Source organism: Mercenaria mercenaria, chromosome 1 (assembly GCF_021730395.1).
Source record: "Mercenaria mercenaria strain notata chromosome 1, MADL_Memer_1, whole genome shotgun sequence".
NCBI classification, from domain to species: domain Eukaryota; kingdom Metazoa; phylum Mollusca; class Bivalvia; order Venerida; family Veneridae; genus Mercenaria; species Mercenaria mercenaria.
In genome coordinates, this window is record NC_069361.1 from 73,893,670 (window position 1) to 73,917,555 (window position 23,886).

Below are 23,886 nucleotides of genomic sequence, written 5' to 3' on the forward strand. Positions count from 1 at the left end.
TTGCAAAAGGTAGTTTATAAAACTTATACAACATATTTCAGAAACCTTACTTATGAATTTCTTCCAGATGTACCAGATTTTTACCTCAAAGTGTACAAAAAATCATACCCTACACTTTCTGTTTTATGTAAAATGGTAAAAACATTTAAGGATATTTTTCCCCCGAGACAATTCATTGTGGCTTTAGGCAACACACCAAAGCAGAGATTTCAAAAGACAGTTTATTGTTAAAAGTGAGTTTCTGTTATATATACAAAATACATGTAGACAGAAACATAGAATTACAATTCAATATTAAATACTGTGAAAAGTTAGACTTCGACATACCTTTATAACCTGTGTAAAAATAGCAACTTTGAACAGCTGATTTGTTTGTTTCATGTTTAGCGTCATTTTTAACAGTTTTTCAGTTATGTAACAGTGGAAACATTTCTGAATTCTGTACCAGTACTAAGACAGCCCACTTAGCTCAATAGGGAGAGCATCGATCAACAGATTGAGGGGTCGCGAGTTGAGCCCTAGGCAAGGCATTTCTCTGTGACAATTTGATAAAGACAGTGTCTGAAATCATTCGTCCTCCACCTCTGATTCATGTAGGGAAGTTGCGGAGAACAGGTTTGTACTGGTACAGAATCCAGGAACACTGGATAGGTTAACTGCCCATAGTTACATAACTGAAATACTGTTGAAAATGGTGTTAAACCCAAAACAAACAAACTAACCTGTTCTCTGCAACCAGCAGCCAACTTCTTCAAATGAATCAGGCAATGTGGAGGGGGGGGGTGCACAATCAATTTTAAACCAACTATCACAGAGAACAATGCTTCGCCCACTGATAAAACTCTAAGCACTGGCCTGAAAAGTATTTACTAGCCTACATACAATAGTGAGATGTTTTTTCTTTATGGCTGGCCATGATTGATTTTATATCAGCTTCTCCAAAGCTACAACCCCTCTATATTACAAACATACTTAAGTTCTCTTAGCAATGATAACAGATTCTACTTCATACAGTAGACATGTACAATATCTAATCTCTCTCAAAATAAATAGTATCAATTTGACAGGCTTTGTACAATTGCATTCATGTATCTATTAATTCAAGTCGATAAATTATACTAATAAATAGACAGCAAACAAGGAAATTATCAAGGTGTTTCATCAAACCACAAACAAAAAATGTTTTATTTTAAGAAATAGAGAAAATCTTAAGTAAACGGTAAAAAAACACACTTTCTTCTCCCTCTTTTCACAAAGGTCTATATCATTAAAATCACAGTTTGTTACTTCAGTTACGAAAAAGGCACACAATTCATAACAAACCATTAACAAGCTTCATGCCTGGTCAAAGTTGCCAAGTTCTACATCATTTTTCCTATGTTGATGCGGCTAGTAACAACCTTCGAATTTGGGAAAACCAATAATTTGGCTTGCATTGGGTTATTTTTCTTCCTGGGGCGTTTCCCCTATAAAGCTACCTTCAGAAAATGGAGGCAGTCCTAATGCTATTTTTCCCAGGTTTGAACATAAATTCCCTACGACTGTTTAGGAATTGCTACTTTGTATGCTTACTTCAATTAAATAAACAACTGTTATGTTATAATATACTGTTGAACAACTATTAAAATGTCATTCCAAATTTGTAAATGTTACACACAAAAAACTCATTATTACATTGTGCTAACTTTCAGTTTTTCCTAATTTCCAAGAACATTTTCCCAATTTTACTGGTGTTGGTGTCATTACCAAAATGATGAAAAGGAAGGCCTGTCTTCCTTTGTACTCTTTTTTTCCTGTAAAAATGCCTGGACGGCACTTAGGATCTTCCTCCATCCTGAAAGCTAGTGTTCACAATAAGACCTAAACTACTGAGTGACATACAGCCAATAGAACTTTTGATTTTGTTCAGAAGTAAAACTATATACATGTACCAATGAATGAAATATCTTCTACGGCATTTATTACACAGTTCTTTGAAAGAATGGGTAGAGTCCATTTCATGGTTTAACAAGTAAATAACTCTTATATGTACCAAAATCATGAGCAACAATGATTTCAATAGTAGTCTGTTAAATATGCAGAAAAGTTCTTTAAAGTATTAATCACACAACAGAAATATGATGTAAACTAGAACGAATTTTGCAGTACCTTTCACTAGTGAAATATCACCTTGAACTTTTCCTGATATATGATCACATGTTGCTATCTGTTACTATTTGTTTAAGAAAATTTGGTGGACATCTGAAGGCATGCCCCTTTAAATGTGAACATAAAAGCGGACATTTAAATGAACTTGACTGTTCTTTAATTCGTAAGATGTTGTTTACATGAACTTGACTGCTCTTCAATTCCAAAGATGACATTTACATGAACATGACTGCTCTTTAATTCCAAAGATGGCATTTACATGAACATGACTGCTCTTTAATTCCAAAGATGACATTTACATGAACACGACTGCTCTACAATTCCAAAGATGACATTTACATGAGCTTGACTGCTTTGTAATGCCAAAAATGACATACAATGTATATGAACACAACTTTTTAGTGCAAAAGACGACACTTACATGAACTTGACTGCTTAATTGTGCAATTTATTGTGCCACAATTCTATGGTTAAAGACCCAAGACAACTACTTTTTTCCTATTCTGTTCACATAACTCTTTCAGCTTTCAAGTTTTTTTTGTAATCACATTTGTAGATGACAAACACCTTTGCTCCTTAATATCTGTGTTACTGATAACAGTAAACAATACTTGTTTTCTCCTCACTTTTCTACTTGACAGCAATTATTATTATAATCAAGAAAATGTAATAGCACAAACTTATTTTGTCCTGGGTCTCTATGGTGAAATGCTACTGTGATTGTTTTAAATACAGTCATGTCCCTGGTTTGAAGTCTGAGTGTACCTTTACCCTATTTTTTAACTAGAAATACATTCTGCATGCCCACGGGCAGAATGTCAAGCCTGCCAGCACCTTTGGCCTCTAAGTGTGACCTTGACCTTAGACCTAGGTGAACATTCCCGCCAAGTTACATCAAAATCCCACCATGCATGAAGAAGAAATGCTCCGGACAAACTTCAATTTGACATTTGACTTCCAACTGTTACCTTGACCTTTGAGATAGGAATATGGGGTTTGTGCATGACACTCCTCATTGAGGTAAACATTCATGCCAAATATAAACAAGATTGGTCTATGCATGTCAAAGTTATGGTCCGGACAAACTTAAATTTGACCTTTGACCTCCAACTGTGACCTTGAACTTTGAGATAGGAACATGGGGTTTGCGCATGACACTCCTTCTCATTGAGGTAAACATTCATGCCAAATATAAACAAGATTGGTCCATGCATGTCAAAATCAGACGGACGGATGGACACACGCAAGCAGGCTTGACAAAAATGGACTGGTCTATCATCCAATTTGGGCAGTACCATTTATCATTCAAAGGGGTGTTCATTGAAAATTTAATAACTGAATAGCGAACAGTGCAGACCATGATTATGGTCTGCACTGATCACTTGCCACCAGCAGGCTAATGGTTAACAAGGTAACAACTAATTCAAGCTTGCTGTAGGTTAAAGCTTATTTCACTTGAGACTCCTCTAAACTGTTAGATCAAAGCTTATTCCATTCAAGTCATGCCTCTGGCAGTAGATCACAGCTTATCCCATTCAAGACAGCTCCGAGGGTAGATCAAAGTTTGTTAAAGACACCACTGGTGGTAGATAACAACTTATTCTATTCAGGGCAGGTCTCCTTATTCCAGTCAAGAGAAGTCTGCGGTAGTAGATCACAGCTTATTCCAGTCAAGAGAAGTCTGCGGTGGTAGATCACAGCTTATTCCAGTCAAGAGAAGTCTGCGGTAGGGTGGTAGATCACAGCTTATTCCAGTCAAGACACTTCTCAAGACACATCACAACTTATTCTATTAAAGACATGCCTCTGGTGGTAGATTACAGCTTATTCAATTCAAGACACACGTCTGATGGTAGACAACATCTTACTCCATTTCAAAATGTTTACTTTGTACAAATTTCATCAGAATTCAGTAAGAAACACGTTCTTGTTGGTGTTTATAGCTTATTTCAGTTAAAGACATATGCTAGCAGGATGTTCTCAGCTTATTTCAGTTAAAGACGTATGCTAGCAGGATGTTCTCAGCTTATTCCAGTTAAAGACATGTTCTTTTAGTAGAAAATTGGTAAGATATTCCTATGGAAGCCTAAAACATAATCAAGCAAGTAATAGCAGACTGGGTTTGACAGAGTCTGTTAAGGAGAGGTATTGAAAGATACACCCCCTTCTAACAATGGATAAGCAGAAATCTATCATTAGGAAACACTGAATGGACTCAATGGTCCCTAAGGATCAGCTAATAAATATGACAATTACAGGGAGACTTTACAGCCACCACAACACTTAACATATTGCTGTTGTGATAGTTTATAAAATTCTGTAAGAAGACCCTTTTTGACATACTCATGTTGATTGTATCAAGCTTATTTTAGTTGGATTCATAATCCTATAAATATTAACTGACAGTCTATTTTGCTGAAGACGAGTCCCTAATATTAAGTCTCAGCTAATTTTGTTGAGGGTACCAGTAGGTAGACATCTTTGATGGTATTTCAGTAACAAAATTTCATTGACACTAGATCACATCTATTCTCAAAACAGTCCAAACAGAGAGCTGGCATATTGCATAGGTTTTACATTTGGATGGGGCTGAAAAAAAGAGAAAAAAAGGTCATTTTAATAAAAAATTATCAAAATACGGATGAATGAATAAAGTTAAATGGCATCTGTCTTACTCAAGTCAGCTGTTAGTCCTTTATAATAAAATGTTACAAGTCAATATGTTCAGCATACCAGATATATACTTATCATGGTAATTTACTATTATGCCTTGGGGACATTTTCAGTGAATTCTGCCTCAATTCATACCAATTAATCAAAATTAACAAATTTTTCATTAATGCTTTGTTAAAACTTCAAATCCATGAAATGATATCCGGATGAATCTGTCATTTTTGCCCAACACTGAAGTTTTACACCAACTGAATAAGATGATTTTACAGTAAGTACATTTTGAGGACTTACTGCAAAACCACTGTAGATCATATGAAACTAGAGCTGCCTTTGAGAATAGCGCATGTCTCCCACAACTGCCTAATCATCTGAATAATTAGTCTGTCTTATTATACAGTTTACTCACAGAAAATATACTTTTGATAGTTTTGTAGTAAGTTTTGGAGTAAGCAGCCTATCGATAAGTTTTGGTTGTAAGTGACCTATCGGTAATTCAAGGGCCATGATTCTGAAGTGCCTGGGCCAATCTGGCTAGTTATCAAACTTGGCCGAGGACTTACTGTCAAATACATTTTGTTCAAGTTCGTTGAAGATCGGATGAGAACTGTTCGACTTAGAGCATGGACAAGATTTGTGACAGACTGATGCACCAAGACCTGTATCCCTGGCATCAGTATTTTCGGCAATTCATGGGCCATAATTCCGAAGTGTCTGCGTCGATTTGGTTCAAGTTTGGTGAAGATCGAAAGAGAAATGTTCGACTTATGAGTACAGACAAGATTTGTGACAGACTGACTGACTGACACACACACAGACAGGAGTAAATCAATATGACTCCCACACCACTGTAATGGAGATACAACAGTTTTGCATCAAGTCCTTCATTTGGTTATTTCTCCAATATTAGGAAGATTCATGAAATACAGCTTTAAATCTAAACTGCAACAATTTTGATGTGTGGTATACTTGATTATAACTTATTCTATACATTAAGAGTACAACTGCAAAGCTCTGACTATATCAAATAGACTGATGTGTTAAAAGTTAAAAACTAGTCAGGTTAACATCTAAGACAGACTGTCTGGCAACCTTGAATAACTGAAAAAAAAACAACAACAGAAAAAGTATTTCTGGTTTCAGAATAACAACTGACAAAAATGCCTGATACCTACCACAGCTTCAAATGATGTAAATTTTGGTGTGAGATCTTCTCCCTTTAAGGTTATAAAGGCTCCTTTGTTTCCCATTGTATCACTGTAAAAGTGAACAAATAGTAAGCCTATAGACATATCAAACAATATCAATCAAAATTTTTACAGCAACAGAAAACAGAATAACTTAAGGTAAGTAATAACAACTTCAACAAACATTAAAACTTCTTAACTCTCGGCAGAACCTAAACAAGGAAGATTTACCACCTATGTATTCATTTTCTGTTCAGGTTTATATGCATTCAGTCTGAAAAACTGCAGGACTGGACTTCAATTGCAAATGTACAGAGATGACTCATCATCTTAAATAATGAAATGGAATTCATAGGAAATGGGTACTTTCCAAATGAGAGCAACAAACTTGGGTGATACTTGCAAATAGATTTTAATTTCCTTAACATTTGCAAATTCAAAACTCTCCTGAATATCTTGCAGCATTATCTACAAGAATATAACCAACTATGACATGTGAATTCTAAACTTGTGTATATGGGGATCATCTTTCCAAACTGCAAAATAGAAGTGATATGAAAATCATCTACCATATTATTAAATTCGGTATAAATACCACATACCAGTAATTTGGTGCAGAAAATACAGTTATACATTTTCCGTCATGAGCAACTTCATATCCGTCATTTTTCACTTCATGACTTCGTATCACATAATCTAGTTTGTTCTTCTGTAGAAATCTTTTTGTAACATCTGGTCCAAACTGAGTTCCCACCCCTCGTTTACTCTGAGATCTCCCACACTGAGGCTGTGGATCTGACCACAGTAATTCACACATTACACCTGTAAACAAGACAAGGTCAAAATAGCTAATTTTGGCTCTTTCAGGGGCCATAACTCTGGAACCCATAATGGAATCTGGCCAGTTCAAGAAAGGAACTGAGATCTTATGGTGATACAAGTTGTGTGCAAGTTTGGTAAAAATCAAATCATAAATAAAGTTGCTATTGTGCAAAATAGCTAACTTTTGGCTCTTTCAGGGGCCATAACTCTGGAACCCATAATGGGATCTGGCCAGTTCAAAAAAGGAACCAAGATCTTATGGTGATACAAGTTGTGTGCAAGTTTGGTAAAAATCAAATCATAAATAAAGCTGCTATTGTGCAGACAAGGTCAAAATAGCTAATTTTGGCCCTTTCAGGGGCCATAACTCTGGAACCCATACTGGGATCTGGCCAGTTTAAGAAAGGAACCGAGATCTTATGGTGATACAAGTTGTGTGCAAGTTTGGTTAAAATAAAATCATAAATAAAACCTCTATCGTGCAGACAAGAAATTGTGGACGGACGACGGACGAAGGGCGATCACAAAAGCTCACCCTGTCACTATGCGACAGGTGAGCTAAAAATCACTGAACTGGAAGATGCGGACAATATGCACAATCACAAATTGTTTCTTGGAATGGTTCCCTAAGCTATAGGTTTTTTTCAAGTCTACAAAGAAGTGTATTCTTTAAAGGAAACAAGTCTTCAGTATTTTCCTGGTCTCTATTAATATATATGCTGTAATATTAATGGTATCACAAGTCCCTCCAATATCCATGTCAAAAACCAAAACACAAGCCTCTCACCTCTTGTAACTCTTTAATATAAAACTGATGTAAAATTACCTTCTTCTGGTGGCTGTCTATTTCTATCATACTTTCGTATATCATCTAATGTGACATTTTCATCTTTAAACAAGCCGCCATGCATCACCTGTAATAAACGGAACTTATCAAAGTCAAAATATACGCTCATTGTTTCTATAGACAATGTTTTGCTCATTTATCCTAGGGCAGGTATGAGGTTTGCTAGCCATAAACCTGTTTAAACTATCAGTCACTTCCTAACTTTCAATATGGTAATCTGTAGTTTGTTGTTAATAGTGGGACAGTCATTCTCCTGGCCTTTATTGCTGTGAAATGATATTTTCATGGGTACAAAATCTCATGGTTTAGCCAAAAATGGCTACTTCACTGGGATATGAGTTCATGGATTTCTACATATCAAGAAAAAAAATAAGGGATCTTTGCTTGTACTTTTCCCTTACTTTAAGTAAGGGATCTTTGCTTGTACTCATTTTTTTTTTGCCCCATGTGGTTCTGGAACAATCTGTGTATGGAAAGAATTGGAACCACTGCCTTACCCTTGCATGATCGAAAAAGGCGACTAATAGGGTCTTAACACTTGTTTTTGATGTAACTCTGTGATTCCAGCAGGTATGCAAATTTTGATTCCATACCTCATGTTTTTATTCCGATGTAAATGAGATGTGAAACCAAAATTTGTAGTCCTGTTTTGCGCCATATAACCTATACTGTGTTGGTGCGCCGTAAAACCCAAATAAATAAATTGCTTGTACTTTTGGATTTAATTCCGTTAACTGATGCAGATAGAAAATCTACGAAAATTAGTCCCCAACAAATATAAATCATTTCAAAGTATTGTTTTTACTTTAATATATATTTGGAAATATATATATAAATAAGAGGACCATGATGGTCCTGAATCGCTCACCTCTACCCACATGACCCAGTTTTGTGTATGACGTCGTTTTTTCTATTATTTGACATAGTGACCTAGTTTCTGACCTCATGTGACCCAGTTTTGAACTTGACCTAGATATTATCAAGATAAAAAATCTGACCAATTTTCATGAAGATCCATTGAAAAATATGGTCTCTAGAGAGGTCACAAGGTGTTTCTATTATTTGACCTACTGACCTAGTTTTTGAAGGCATCTGACCCACTTTCGAACTTGACCTAGATATCATCAAGATGAACATTCAGACCATTTTTCATACAGATCCCATGAAAATTATTGCCTCTAGAGAGGTCACAAGGTTTTTCTATTATTTGACCTACTGACCTAGTTTTTGACCGCACGTGACCCACTTTCGAACTTGGCCTAGAAATCATCAAGGTGAACATTCTGACCAAATTTCATGAAGATCTCATGAAATATATGGCCTCTAGAGAGGTCACAAGGTTTTTCTATTTTTAGACCTACTGACCTAGTTTTTGACCGTGCGTGACCCAGTTTCGAACCTGACCTAGATATCATCAAGACGAACATTCAGAATAACTTTCATAAAGATCCCATGAAAAATATGGCCTTTAGAGAGGTCACAAGGTTTTTCTATTATTTGACCTACTGACCTAGTTTTTGACGGCACGTGACCCAGTTTCTAACCTGACCTCGATATCATCAAGGTGAACGTTCTGACCAATTTTCATGAAGATCTTGTGAAATATATGGCCTCTAGAGAGGTCACAAGGTTTTTCTATTTTTAGACCTACTGACCTAGTTTTTGACCGCACATGACCCAGTTTCGAACTTGACCTAGATATCATCAAGATGAACATTCAGAATAACTTTCATACAGATCCCATGAAAAATATGGCCTTTAGAGAGGTCACAAGGTTTTTCTATTATTTGACCTACTGACCTAGTTTTTTAAGGCACGTGACCCACTTTCGAACTTGACCTAGATATCATCAAGGTGAACATTCTGACCAATTTTCATGAAGATCTTGTGAAATATATGGCCTCTAGAGAGGTCACAAGGTTTTTCTATTTTTAGACCTACTGACCTAGTTTTTGAAGGCACGTGACCCAGTTTCGAACTTGACCTAGATATCATCAAGATGAACATTCTGACCAACTTTCATGAAGATCTTGTGAAATATATGGCCTCTAGAGAGGTCACAAGGTTTTTCTATTTTTAGACCTACTGACCTAGTTTTTGAGGGCACGTGACCCAGTTTCGAACTTGACCTAGATATCATCAAGATGAACATTCTGACCAACTTTCATAAAGATCCCGTGAAAAATGTGACCTCTAGAGTGGTCACAAGCAAAAGTTTACGGACGGACGGACGCACGCACGGACGGACGACGGACACCGCGCGATCACAAAAGCTCACCTTGTCACTTTGTGACAGGTGAGCTAAAAAACGTTTAAAGTTAACAGCTCAATGTCATGGTAAAGACTTCTTAAGTCATAACTGAATATCTGAAAAAAGAAAGTCACTGTAAAACTTACCAGTATTTTGTTGTTTATACAATGTGAAAGAGGTAACCAATTGAACACTTCTGTAAACAAGTCGGCCATTTTGGAAGTATATGTAGCAACTGTTAAGAATCATTATTTTTCTTATGACAGTTTGAAAAAAAATGTCAAATAAAACTGAACAAAATTCTATTTAAATTCTTTTTGTATTCATTCAAAATTATTAATACATAATATCTTGATTTCATTTTGGAAACAGAAAAATCATTATCTGTTGTCTGTGAAATCACAAAATGAAAGTTTGTTTTTGGTGTAACGCCATTTTTTAGCAGTATTTTAGTTATGTTACAGCAGGCAGTTAACCTAACCAGCCTTCCTGGATTTGGTACCATACAAATCTGTTTTCCACAAGTAACTGTCAACTTCCCCACATGTATGAATCAGTGTTGGAGGGTGAATCAATGCTTTCAGACACAATGTCTTTTATCAAATCATTAAAAGAGAACATTATGCCTCGCCCGCAATCTGTAGATCTGCGCTCTCCCTATTAAGCTAAGTAGACAGGCTGACGAACAAAATGAAAGTGAAATGTAAAAGCCCAAATGTACAGTAGCTACTGTAAGCTAATTAATCAACAGTAAATAAAGTTAAACAACATTTTGGCAGCTCCAATTGTGATGTAAACAAAATCATTATGCTTAGATAGAAGCATTAATTTTTTTATCATGTCGAAATTATAAAGTTTTCAGTAAGTTCCAAAGTTTGTTAGAGATCCATATGAAAAGCAGTAGGTCCAACATAAAAGGATATTTTTCCTTGACCTCTCCCTCAAACCCATACATCTGGTTCATTGTGAAACTTTCATGGTTACCTGTCAAACAAAAGGATTACATATGAAAATTTTGATTAAAATAAGGCAAGCATAGTAGCAAGATTACAAAATCATTGTCATATAAAATCATCTCAAAAAAATTATACTGGTATATCAAATATGGTGGAAATCTCAATTTTAGAAACTTCCTTTTATTAACATCGTAATTTCATTTCAAAGCTTTTTAAATTCAACTTCTATTTTCATTGTTGCAGTCTCCATGTGCAACATTTAAGTATAAGAACACTTTAAAACACATGTTAATAAATTCTAAAAGCAACAATATTGTTCCTATTGAGAGTTTAAAACAAAGCACAAAATCAACGATTAAATTTAAAACTCAAACCTACCTCTGGCCATAAAGAAGTGGTTCGGGTATAAAAGCTTGAAGGAAAGCAATGTAAATATACATTCCACAGAAAATGACCCACGATCCACAAAATCACCATTAAATAACTGACAGAGTGTTAAGGAAATACACATATACACATACAAGAAGACTTCAGGTGCAGTTTCTGACACTGTTTCATGTATGTAAGGGCACCTGGGTAGAATATCATCCTTACACAAGCCAGTTGGATGGATTTCTAACATGACGAACCAAGCCAGGCTCTAGCCCACAGAGAAGAAGAGCAAGTGATTCAAAGTTGGCAACCTTAACTGAACAGTCACCGAGGGCCCCACTAGTACATAGATTATATTTACCTTTACCCTGCTAAATTTCTAAAATGCACTGGTCTATCATTCAATTTGGACAGTACCGTTTATTATTCAAAGGGGTGTTCACTAAAAATTTACTGAGTAGAATACAGTGCAGACCAAGATCAGCCTGCATGGATTTACTGAGTAGCGAACAGTACAGACCAAGATCAGCCTGCACATCCATGCAGGCTGATCTTGGTCTGCACTGGTCGCAAAGGCAAAACCACTTGCCACCAACAGGCTAAAGGTTAAAAGGATACATATGGATTAGATTCTGATGGAAGTCCATTCAATTTGAATATGTTGAGAAGATCGTAATACTGTCCATGTATATCACCACAAACTGTAAACTTCTCACCCTTAAAAAGAAATATCAAATTTCAGTTGACATATTCAATAGCAAAAAAAAAAAATAAACAAATGTAATACATAACAATGTTTCTTGTTCTTGTTGTTGAGTTTTAAGTCACATCAACACAAATTTAGGTCATACATCGACTTTCCATCTTTTTCATCCAGGTAAAGAAAGACCTACGGTGTCCCTCTCTATATTATTTCAGGCACAGGCCAGCACCTGAGTACTGCCACAGCTTTTCTCTTAGCGAGATAGATGATTTCTCACATGATGATTCTAGCAGAGTTCAAACCAACACAGATAAGTGACTTCAAGTCATTGACATTAGCCACTGGCAGAGAGGTCCTGTATCTCAATATAACATGATCTTCATTTATTCAAAATAAACTGCATAGTTACTGTTTAAAAGTGAGCTAAAATAAAATTGCCTAAATCAGAATAAGACTTCATGTATGAATTCCATAATGTCAAACTAGAAATTCTTTAAAGACAACCACAATACATTTACATTGTTATTAAACACACAGTTAACACTTTTAGATTTGCTTTGTACCATACTGTTACTACTCACCTCAGGCACTGTTATATCTACCAGTGAAGGCTGTTCTTGGAACAATTTATCTACATTTATTAATATCTGAAATATATTTTTAAGATCATTACAACCAAAAGTGTAAAATATATTATAATGAAGTTGTCTTGAAGAAAAGCTTTTTTGCTTTTCTAGTAAGAAAATACATTTTCCCTTTTCAAATAAACACTTCTTTGTACAAAAACAGCATAAAACTTGAGGGTTTTGTCTCCTACTTGAACAAAAAGATTTATCTAAATTGATAATTAGCTTGTCTGATTTTTAAAAAAAAATCTAAGAGGTATAGTCGTCATTTGATCATCGGCGTTGGTTAAATTTTTTGTTTAGGTCCACCTTTTCTCAAACACTGTAAGAGCTACAGCTTTGAAACTTTGCACACTTGTTTACCATCATAAGGGGACTATTTAGGCCAAGAACCATAACTCTGATATGCATTTTGTTAGAATTATGGCCCTTTTTGTACTTAGAAAATTTGAGTTTCTTGGTAAAAAGTTTTGTTTAGGTCCGCCTTTTCTTAAAAACAATAAGAGCTTCAGCTTTGTAAATTGGCACACTTGTTTATTATCATTAAGGGACTACGTAGGCCAAGACCCATAACTCTGATATGCATTTTGTCAGAATTATGGCCCTTTTTTTACTTAGAAAATTTGAACCATAACTCTTTTCTTACATACTGTCCAGCACTTGCAAACGAGCAATGGCACCCTTAGGCGGTGCTCTTGTTTTTGGACTAGTTCTTGCGCTGTTCCTTTAGAGGCTCCTCTTCAGAGGTATGCACTTTTAAGTATTTCACAATCGATATTAAATCCAAAGAACAAAAGAAATTTCTCAGGATTTTTCAACTTCTACAACAAAGAACAAACCTGATATGCATATTTCCGGTGTAGTTTTTTCTGGTCTCTGAAAGTATCCATTAATTCCTGAACAAAAGTAAGTGTCACCTTGCCGTTTTCCAGCCTTGGCCCTGTGTATTCATCTTCTATAGCTGTAAATATAATAATAAATGAAGGTGATATCAACAGGTTTATTCTTATTTTTTTCTGAAATAGTGTAATACTGAAGTGCTATAATAAACTCATTCAAAAACTTTTTTTATACTTCAGACAGCAAACAGTTTCTGGAATGTTAAAATTTTTTAAGTGACTTGCATGCAAACATTCATTTGACTTGCATGCAAACAGTCATTTAACATACAGAGGATATTTCTTTCTTTCAGTGCAAGATCAAAATATTTTTCTTCATACTTCGAATGAATACCCGATGTTATGTTCACCAGTAGCAATGCTGTTAGTTAAAATGTAAGAAATGGTGTTCATGAATGAAAGATATGTTTATCATTCATGTAAATCAAATTTTCTATCTATTTCAAACTTTACCTGTGAAAAATATTCAATTTCCAACATTTTACTGAAGTTGTTTAATGATCTGTTGCAGTGAAATACATGATCACATCTGCTGATTTTCATTTGAACAAATACAATAAATGCAAATACAGTCGACATCGTACTTGGGACCACCTCTATTAAGCGATTTTTTTATTCAATGACCGGTCAAAATCCCTCCAGAACGTTTTCATACTTACATAAATTCATTCCATTAAACAGCTTTTTTATTAAACAACTAGAGACCATATTAATGTCGTCCCGACAGGTAAAATATTCAACAAAAGTATCTATTAAACAACCGGGTACCAAATTCACGATGGGCATCTTCACCTGTGTAATTACCAATTAGCGAGTATGTTTTGCACCTGACTGAATGCAATTAACCTTTGTAACAGTCAAACTGACGAACAATCCAGTTATAATTTTCACAGTTTGTGGACTTTGAAAAGTGTTCACGATCTTAAAAAAAATGTAATTTTTCACCATCATGGTGTCAACATCGGCTAAACGCAAAGTATTAAATCTATACGAAAGAATTAATGTCATTTAACTTTCTAAAACAAAGAGTGTCAGGCTAATCGCCAAGGATTTTGGGGTTAGGAAGACCCAAAAACAAAACATTTTAAAGAGAAAATAGAGTTAATTTCGGACTATGAAAATAATCAAACTTTTAGTAACATTTCTACTCAGAAACAGAAACAAACTAAAATTGAAGACTATTTTAAAAAAAAAATGATGATTATAATGATAATGATGATGACTGATGATGATGATAATGGTGATAATTTGATTGTATAGAACAGAGACAATACATAATGTACATATATGCATTTTGAAATACATATACATATATGTATGTTCATAATAAAAACAGTTACAATAACAGTTAAAAATTACTTTTCTCTTCACCTGACTGAAATTCATTAAGAGACCATTCCATTAAGAGACCACGTTTTAGCAGTCCCTTGGGCGGTCTCTTAATACGATGTCATCTGTAATGCTCAATAAATAAATTCAAACAATATGCAGTCAATAGTAATCGTACAAATTTGTCAATTCATTTTCATCAAATTGCTCAGTTTGAAACAAAATGGCTATTCTGTGGGGACACAAACACATTGGTAAACTTTATTTCATTTGTCTATTTCAAATTAATTTCTTGAATAATGATGCAACCGTCCTCACTCTGCAAACATTACTGATTTCAATATATTATATATCGGTAAGACTAACGATTCATGGCATACAAGTTTACAATCCCAATGGTGGTAATTAAGATTACCTCCCTTTTTCATATAAGAAATATTTATTCATACATTACTCATGCTTTCTAGATCTAAGATTATCTCCCTTTAACAACTAAGAAATATTTATACATACTCATGCTTTCTAGATCTAAGATTATCTCCCTTTTTCAACTAAGAAATATCTATACATACTCATGCTTTTTAGATCTAAGATTATCTCCCTTTAACAACTAAGAAATATTTATACATACTCATGCTATCTAGATTTAAGATTACCTCCCTTTTACAAATAAGAAATATTCATACATACTCATGCTTTCTAGATCCAGGGTTTCTGATACGGGTTTACTGTCATTGACAGCTATTGCTTTAGCAAAGGCGTTCATCTTCACTATTTTGTTACATTCTGTGTACTTTGCCTTGGCATCTTTATCATTTGGTCTTACTTTCACCACCTGTAGATAAATAACATTATAACAATAATCCACACTAATTATAAATCATTTCATGTGCAGCAATTTGATTATTTGATTATTTGATTCAGTAAGATGTTTGTGCATACTGGACTTGCCATCTTGGAGCAGTGCGTATAACATTGTGTACTTATAGCCTTGATTTCTATTCAATATATCAGCCATATTAAAATAAAAATCACTTTTTATACATATTATCTATTTGAGCCGCACCATGAGAAAACCAACATAGTGCATTTGCGACCAACATGGATCCAGACCAGCCTGCGCATCCATATATCATACACCTTTAAGTTCCTCTAAACTTCAGTTTCTCAATAATAATACATTTACCTTTAAATATCTGGCAAACATCACAAAAGATCTTGCGTTTTAGCAAAACCTAATTTTTGCAACATTTTATTTTTAGCTATATACATACCGCTTCAAAGTCTTTAAGTGCTAACTTAAACTTTCCCAGGGCCATATTTGCAGATGCTCTTCTGTAATATGCCTGAAATAAACCAAGTGGATTATAACACTCTTTAGCAACAGACATATATCATGTAGATAATTTAAGAAAATGGAAAATTTTCATGTACACAGGATATAAATTGTATATCTGACATTAAGAATAAAAAGAAGCAAAATCTGGTACTCCTTTTTCCTAAAAACCCATAGAGAAAGTTAATATTGCTCATCATTTCAAGTGTTTTGAAAGCTACCTTTTCAAAAGATTTGGCAGAGAGCAGGAAGGTATGGTGTTATATGTGACATGCCTTAGTATATCTTTTAAAACTGAGGCATGTTGTGCATGACATGTGACAGTCTTAGTATATTTTTTTAAGACTGAAATTTGAAAATACCTTAAGGTACTTGGGATCATTCTGCAGGGCTTTTGTAGCATCTTGTAGAGCATATCCAAAACACTCTGTCCTGAGGTAAGCAAAGCTCCTGTTTCCATAGTAAGCAGCAACATTGGGGTTCAGATCTATTGCTTGTGTATAAAATGTAATAGCTTGGTTATAATCCTCCTCTGAAAGCAGACACAATGAGTGATACATCAACGACCACAAAACAATTAAATATCTGTCTGACATAAACACAAGTCAAGGCTTTAAAATATCATGTTTACTCTACTTTGTCAATCAATAACATTACATTCACATACTGTGAGTGAGACATTTTTAAAATTGTCCAGTTTTCATTCCTATAAAGTGTACTACATGTTCATACCAGCCTCCATTCCATAAGAGCATTATTCTGAAGAAAAAATATAATAGGAAAAAACATCTAATTTGATAGAGGCTACAGGCCTCAGTAAATTCTTTCAAAGCAAGTGATCCTGCAGGACAAGCTTCCTAGAATTTTCACTCATCCTGCTACAATTTGTATGCAATTGACTAAGAGACTAATTTTATAGACAGTTTCTATTTCAAAGTTCGATGAAAATGGTAGTTACATACCAGAAATTCAGGAATCTTGTTTCCTGGACTATAGATCATCTACCTACTGTGATCATAATGCAGTACCACAACAGAGTTTAGAGTTGCGCAAACAGTAAATAAACTTTCATTTTAGATCTTTTAGCTATCCTTCTTCTGCGTGGCCATATTTTAATTGGATTAAGTATACTTTTGGTTAAAATGGCACACATCCTACAAGACAAGTACTACAACAAGTTCCACATCTCCAGAGCAAATTTCTACTCGTATTTACAAGCAGACAAGTGGATTTGTCAAGCACTGAGCTATAAACAGAAATCTTCAGCAATGAAGAAAGTTCAACCTATGTTGGTTGCTACATTCTCTCCCCCATTTACTTAACATACCGGTATTGAAGATTTTACTAAATGGCCTTTCTCCTATAAAAAAAATGTTCATAGTAAAGTTCACAGATAATGAATGTGACTTTCATGCAGTCACTGTTACGTGAGCCATAAATGGCCGATTGGAACTTATTTCTTAGGGGTGTAACGATACGCTTGTCTTACGATACATTACATATCGGGATACAGATGCAACAATACGGTACATACATGTATCACAATTCAAAGCGAGTACCATAAGGAAGCATTCATGTGACAAAATGAAACAAAAGCGCCGCATTGCGGGTGCAGACGCTCATCTGATTTTTTTTCTCTGTATAATAGAAATATTGTCATACCCATGATTTTCTAAGTCCATCAGTAGCTGTCACTAATGGTGACAAATGCCCCCGCAGCGCCTTGACCTTTGACCTGGTGACCACAAAGTCAGTAGAGGTCGTGTACTCAATAAGTACTATCAGCATGTGAAGTTTGAAGGTCCTGGGTGCAGTGGTTCGCGAGTAAAGTGCCTTCATGCAAAAAGTTAACGTTGTGACGAACGAACTAACGGACGGACAGCTGAAAACTAATATGCCTCCCTTCGGGGGCATAAAAAGAGGCCATAATTCTTGCAAAAAAAAACATCAATGTTCCCACCCTTGGAAAGTACTTGAATTGTTGCTTTAAAGTTAAAGAAACTGTTATTAATGATACATTTGTTTAGTTACTATCTTTAACACTGATTATATGAAAGACTTCATTCAATGTTTTTACTTTTCACTGTATTGTTTCCATATTGTGAAACAGGCCTTTAATATGACAGTGAATTTCAATATATCGTTACAGCCTTATAATTCCTCAGACTGATTTTCGGTGTGTATTATATTCCAATGTCTGTGTTTTTCTCAAGATTTTGGGGGTGCATAATATACACGGGGGTGGGAAGGTTGAGAGCAAAAAGCTGACAGATGCAGGTCAATTGCAGCTGGAATATCTACAAGCTAGCTAGGCTGTTAAAAGGGTACATCATATTGTTCCTGTACAATTGTCTGACCTCTGTTGGAAGAATTACCATAAAATGATAAAAATCTGCAATCATTTTACTAGAACTCCTGGTAATTTTACAAACTCATAGTCATACTGCTGATTAGGGCTGTCATTGATTGGGTCTTAGGCGTATCGACGATACCGATATATCAGAAGACAAATATCGACGATACATCGATATATTGATTATTAAGTTAGATTAACGACCTATTTGTTCATATGCATACTATATACCTTCCTGTAAACATGGTAAATGCTATTTTAAGTTTTATTGCCTACTTTTATTGCCTACTTTCCATATTTCTGTTTGATTGTGTTGTATTTGTATTTATTAAATAAAAGAAATACATAAAAATTAATTACATCTTTCATTTTTATTTTGCTTTCACTCCTTTTTTGCATTTATCCAAATTTACAACTTTTGTGAACTTTAGTTGTTTTTTAGGGTCTGAGTGTTTATTTGGGTATTTTTTTCTCTCTGTAAAATATCGATTTTTGAAAATGGGAATCGATAATCGATCGACAAGAAAATATCGTTGATACATCGATATCGTTTCTATCGATGACAGCCCTACTGCTGATACATATTACAGTACTGCATATTAAATGATTTTGGCCATGGTTTAACTACTACAGAATCTATAAGTATAACACAAATTTGGCTTTTAGGCTGATCACAACCAAATCAAATGTAAGCCTCTGCAGGTCTATCACAAGTAGTCCAAATATAAATAGTGCTAATCTTTTTTCCTTTCCGAGTGCCTTTTCTCAATAGCAACATGCTTACTTTTACACTACCGCATTTCAGTATGTACCACTTTGCATTCTATCGACTTTGGCATGTTCCTATCGTATGCTAGATAAAAATGACGGCATAAGAATTTAATGCCTCGAAAAGAGAAATTGAAAGAAGCAAAAAGGAGCAAATTCAGCAGGTTGTATTTAACAAACTGTAGTTTTATAATTTAAAAGTTAACACCCCTTTCTTTTTGTTTTTCTAAAGTAGCGATATACATGTAGTTCTTTATGGGAAAGTAAGTCTCTGAAAATCTGATATGCTAGAAAATGTTGAAAACCGTTAAAAAGTAGGAAGTGTCTAGGGGTACAGATCCGTACCTCTAGAATCTGATTCTAGAGGTACGGATCCGTACCTCTAGACAAGCCTGTTAGGGGTTTTCTAGGGGTACGGACCTCCTTCTTCTAGAGATTTAGGGTTATTTACATCTTAAATTTTGTTGAAAATGAAATAACAAATAAGACTTAACCAGTGTTCACTTAAAACTTGGATCTAAATGGTTTACAGATACCAGCGTTCACCCGATTGTTTACCTTTTCTTTCAAAACCTAAATAACCGAGGAACTCCAAATGAATACACTCTTCCGTGCCGATTAGTTTATTGTAAAATAAACTGCTGATAAAAGATTAATGACTGATTCTAAACCTTGAATGAATTATATTTGAAATTCAGCAGAAAAAAAAATTAATTAGGCATAATAATAAGCACCTATTTATTTTGTTATTTAACAAAATATAATGATAATCCGCACGGAACTGATTAAGTCTTACTTGTTATTTCATTTTCAACAAAATTTGAAATGTAAATAACCCTTAATCTGTAGAAAAACGGAGGTCCGTACCACTAGAAAACCCCTAACTGGCTTATCTAGAGGTACGGATCCGTACCTCTAGAATCAGATTCTAGAGGTACGGATCAGTACCCCAAGACACTTCCAAAAAAGTAAGTGGATTTTATATGAAATAAAGAACAGCCGGATTTAGTTATGTTCAGCCTTTATGAGCACATCTTGCCAGATTATGTCATGAAAACTTGATACTTTTGGCCTTCTTGCAAGCTGTGTCAGCATGATGGTTCTAGCTTAGGCTGTGTCTATATCCCTGTAAAGGATTAGACAGTATCAGAATATAGATAAGATACTTTCCTGTTCCCAGTTTTCACAAGGTCTAGACTGGGTTATATACATAGAGTCAGTGTACCCGGTTTCGCACACATTTCCTAAGAATACCTTCCTTTCTAACCAAAAGTGATTAAATTTGAGTTTACCTGTATATGTTTAAATAAACACATTTATTTCGGTTTGAAACAAGTTACTTTCATTTCCCACTACAATGACGTCATACCTCTTAGTGTATTTGATTTGGATAACATATTTTGACCAGTTGTTGCATTTAAGTGTACCCGGTTTCGCACACCCTGCTATTTATAGAATTCAGTGATAACAATGCAGTTACTCAACAGACAAATATCAATTAACTATTTAACCATTTATCTAATTCAATTTAAACATATATTTTCCAATAAAACATCTGAAAGTGAAATTTAAAAGCAGTTATGAAAGTGGAAGCTAGGTACCAGACCCTGTTTTTACTTCTAAAAGCAGAAAAAGCTAAAACAACTGAATACATGAAACAAAAATAAAACAATAGAAGCTGTTGAATCACAAAAGACCCCCACAAGTAAAATTATTCGCTTAAGTTCTCCTTTGACTTTGACGAAAATCCTCAACTTTATCCGCAGGCGGACATCGTGTTGAGTGGGAGGGGTTAAAAACTGCAACGTGCTGTACAATTTGTGGGTGTCATTGTTCCCAAAACGTGCTCTCACTTTTTAAAATCCAACTGTTATATACACTGTACAATGTTCCATATATTTTTCAATGGATGCCGGGTTGTTGGACTGCGATCTGTTTTAATAAAAACATAAAGCAAACAATCAAGCTGAAGCCATTTTGCAGGTTGGGGGAACTTCAATAACTGTTGAAATATTTTTTCATTTAGGTAAAGCAGTAGGTAAATACTTACCTGTATGATGGAATAGTTATTTTTCAATTTATTTTGCACCTTTTTGTTGTTGGCATAGCCATTTTTTTCATAAAATTTAATATTTTTCAGCCCGCCTATTGGCCTCCATTCATATTGTTATTGTTTTCGTCTGCACTTACCAGAACGAGGCTCCAGTGGGCAGTGTACGAAATTCAGATTTGAATCCAATAGCCCGTTCGGGCTACCAGATTAAAAATTTTCCAAGCCCGACACCAGTTTCACTAGCCCGAACTTTTAACACCTTAAAATACATAATTTTGCACCATATAACATCTTGTTTTACAAACATCTCTATGCATGTTTGAAGTAATAAAAAAGACATACAGTACATGTTTGCCATGTTTTTGAAAAATTTTAACTCGAAATACTCCAGTCTAGATCAGCATCGTCAGAGTCCAAAAGCATCGGACATGACACTCCTTGCCAAAACGAAATCTAAACTGTTATGCCCGATTTTTTAGGATCCGCACTCGCCAATTACTGCAACTCGGACTGTTGACAATTTGTAAGATGTAATACCGAGTGCTGAATACACATTTACACACACGCTGATAGCATAATTTAAGCTCCGCCTACTGCAGGTACTTGTGAGATTTTCGCGAGAAGTGTGAAAGCTAATCAAATTATCCGTTACGCTAGAGGTGATTGTATTCAGCCAATTAGCGCTGCGGTTACGTCTTTGACACTGTGTTTGATTGTCAACACGTTAGAGTGCAAAAACCAATAATTCCATAAGCGTTTCTCAGTCTGGAAAATCACGATGCAGTACTCGTTTAATTAGCATGTTTTTTTTTTAAACAAATGAGGAAAATTCGGTAGTCCAGTCGGGCTTGTACCTGTGGAAAATCGGTAGCCCGAGCTGAAATTTGGTAGCCACGGGCTGTCGGACTACCGTGAATTTCGAACACTGAGTGGGGAAGGACCCCTTGTGTCAAACTATGTAGGGAATAACTCAGTTTCGTGAAATGATAACGGAGAATTGTTGAATTTTCTGCTTTATTCTCACAAAGTACATGAATTTACTGGGTGTGCGAAACCGCGTACAGTGCGAAACCGGGTACACTGACTCTACATCCCCAACGGTACCAGACTTAGAAGTTTGAGGATTTGTTTCAGTATCAGGGATAAACGATTAAAAATGCTTGCTTTTAAAGAAAATTATGTAATTTGAAGTTGAAAAGCATAAGACAACTTCTCGAAAATAGCATACCCCTTCGCGAAAACTAATGTCATTAAAATAAAAATTAATTTGAACAACAATATTTTTTCAACATGGCATCAGTACTTTTGAAAAATCCATTTGCAGTTTCCTTAAACTCTTCTGCCTTTTTAACATCGTCGTCTGATGGCGATCTCTGTTCCGTTGCTACACATGACCCGGAATTGTTTTCACCTTCTCCACCCGGCGTGTTTTCGTCCGCCATATTTTAGACTATTTTGCTCTTCAAATGAAGAGTGTAGGCAACGGGGTTACCCCAGGTCAGACACTGCTATTGATTTCATTGTGGGAAGACATTAAAAAAAACCTTGGACGCAGCCGATCAACTTTTTTTCTATTTCAATTCAAAGCAAGCTAGAATCTAGGAAGTTATATAAAGCATACTCATGTACTGTTTGGGACCCACATTCCCAAAAGCCATACTGCATGGCTTTTGGTATACATGTGGGTCCCAAACAGTACATGAGTATAGATCTCAAATAGAAAAAGTTCAGAGAAGGGACATGCGTTGTACCCTCAGTTGTTTATGGAACTCTTCCTGGTATATATCAATGACTTACCAAACTCGGTCAAATGTAACGCAAGAATGTTTGCAGATGACACCATAATATACCTTACCATCAACTCCATTTCAGATAGTGTATCTCTGCAACAAGACCTCATTAACTTAGAAACCTGGGAGAAGACATGGTCCATGGAGTTCAACCCGGACAAGTGTGAAGTCCTTAGAATCATTAGAAAGAAAAATCCTGTGATCTACCCCTACAAACTTCACAACATAGAGTTAAAAACTTGTGAGGCAGCTAAATACCTAGGCATAACCATTTCCAAAGATCTAAACTGGTCCAAACACATTGACAATATCACTTCCAAAGCAACTTCCACTCTTCGCTTCATACAACGGAATGTGATAACTGACAATAAAAAGGTCAAAATTGCTGCCTATAACACCTATGTCCGCCCTCAACTTGAGTACTGTTCAAGCGTCTGGCATCCTTGGCAAAAAAAAAACCCTCACTAGCAAAGTCGAAAATGTCCAAAGGTCAGCTGCTAGGTACGTCATGTACGACTACAGTTACACCAGTAGTGTTACACAAATGCTGAAAACTTTAGAATGGAATACACTCCAATATAGAAGGTTACACAACTCATTAGTAATGTTTTATAAAATAAGGACCCAGACAGTTGCAGTCGACTAATCTCAACTTATTCCAACTAGAAACCTAAATTACTTAATCCCCATGTCTCACACTCAGTACTTTTCTAACTCCTACTTCCCAAGGACCATCCGACTCTGGAACTCCCTACCAACTTATGTTAAATCTAGCC

At 35.3% G+C, this 23,886-nt stretch overlaps 1 protein-coding gene across 1 annotated transcript; it reads right to left on the reverse strand.

Moving 5' to 3' along the window:
• Positions 1–207: 207 nt before the first annotated feature.
• On the reverse strand, positions 208–22,763 carry LOC123534044 (serine/threonine-protein phosphatase 5-like). The gene is made up of 14 exons (XM_053550879.1): positions 22,624–22,763; positions 16,509–16,678; positions 16,085–16,156; positions 15,501–15,645; positions 13,422–13,543; positions 12,538–12,603; positions 11,872–11,970; positions 11,260–11,365; positions 10,845–10,909; positions 10,072–10,149; positions 7,654–7,741; positions 6,608–6,827; positions 5,994–6,075; positions 208–4,737 (listed from the first exon to the last, which is right to left on the reverse strand). The coding sequence occupies exons 1-14, from the start codon at positions 22,760–22,762 to the stop codon at positions 4,681–4,683; spliced, it is 1,509 nt and encodes a 502-aa protein (XP_053406854.1). The 5' UTR covers position 22,763; the 3' UTR covers positions 208–4,680.
• Positions 22,764–23,886: the final 1,123 nt, after the last annotated feature.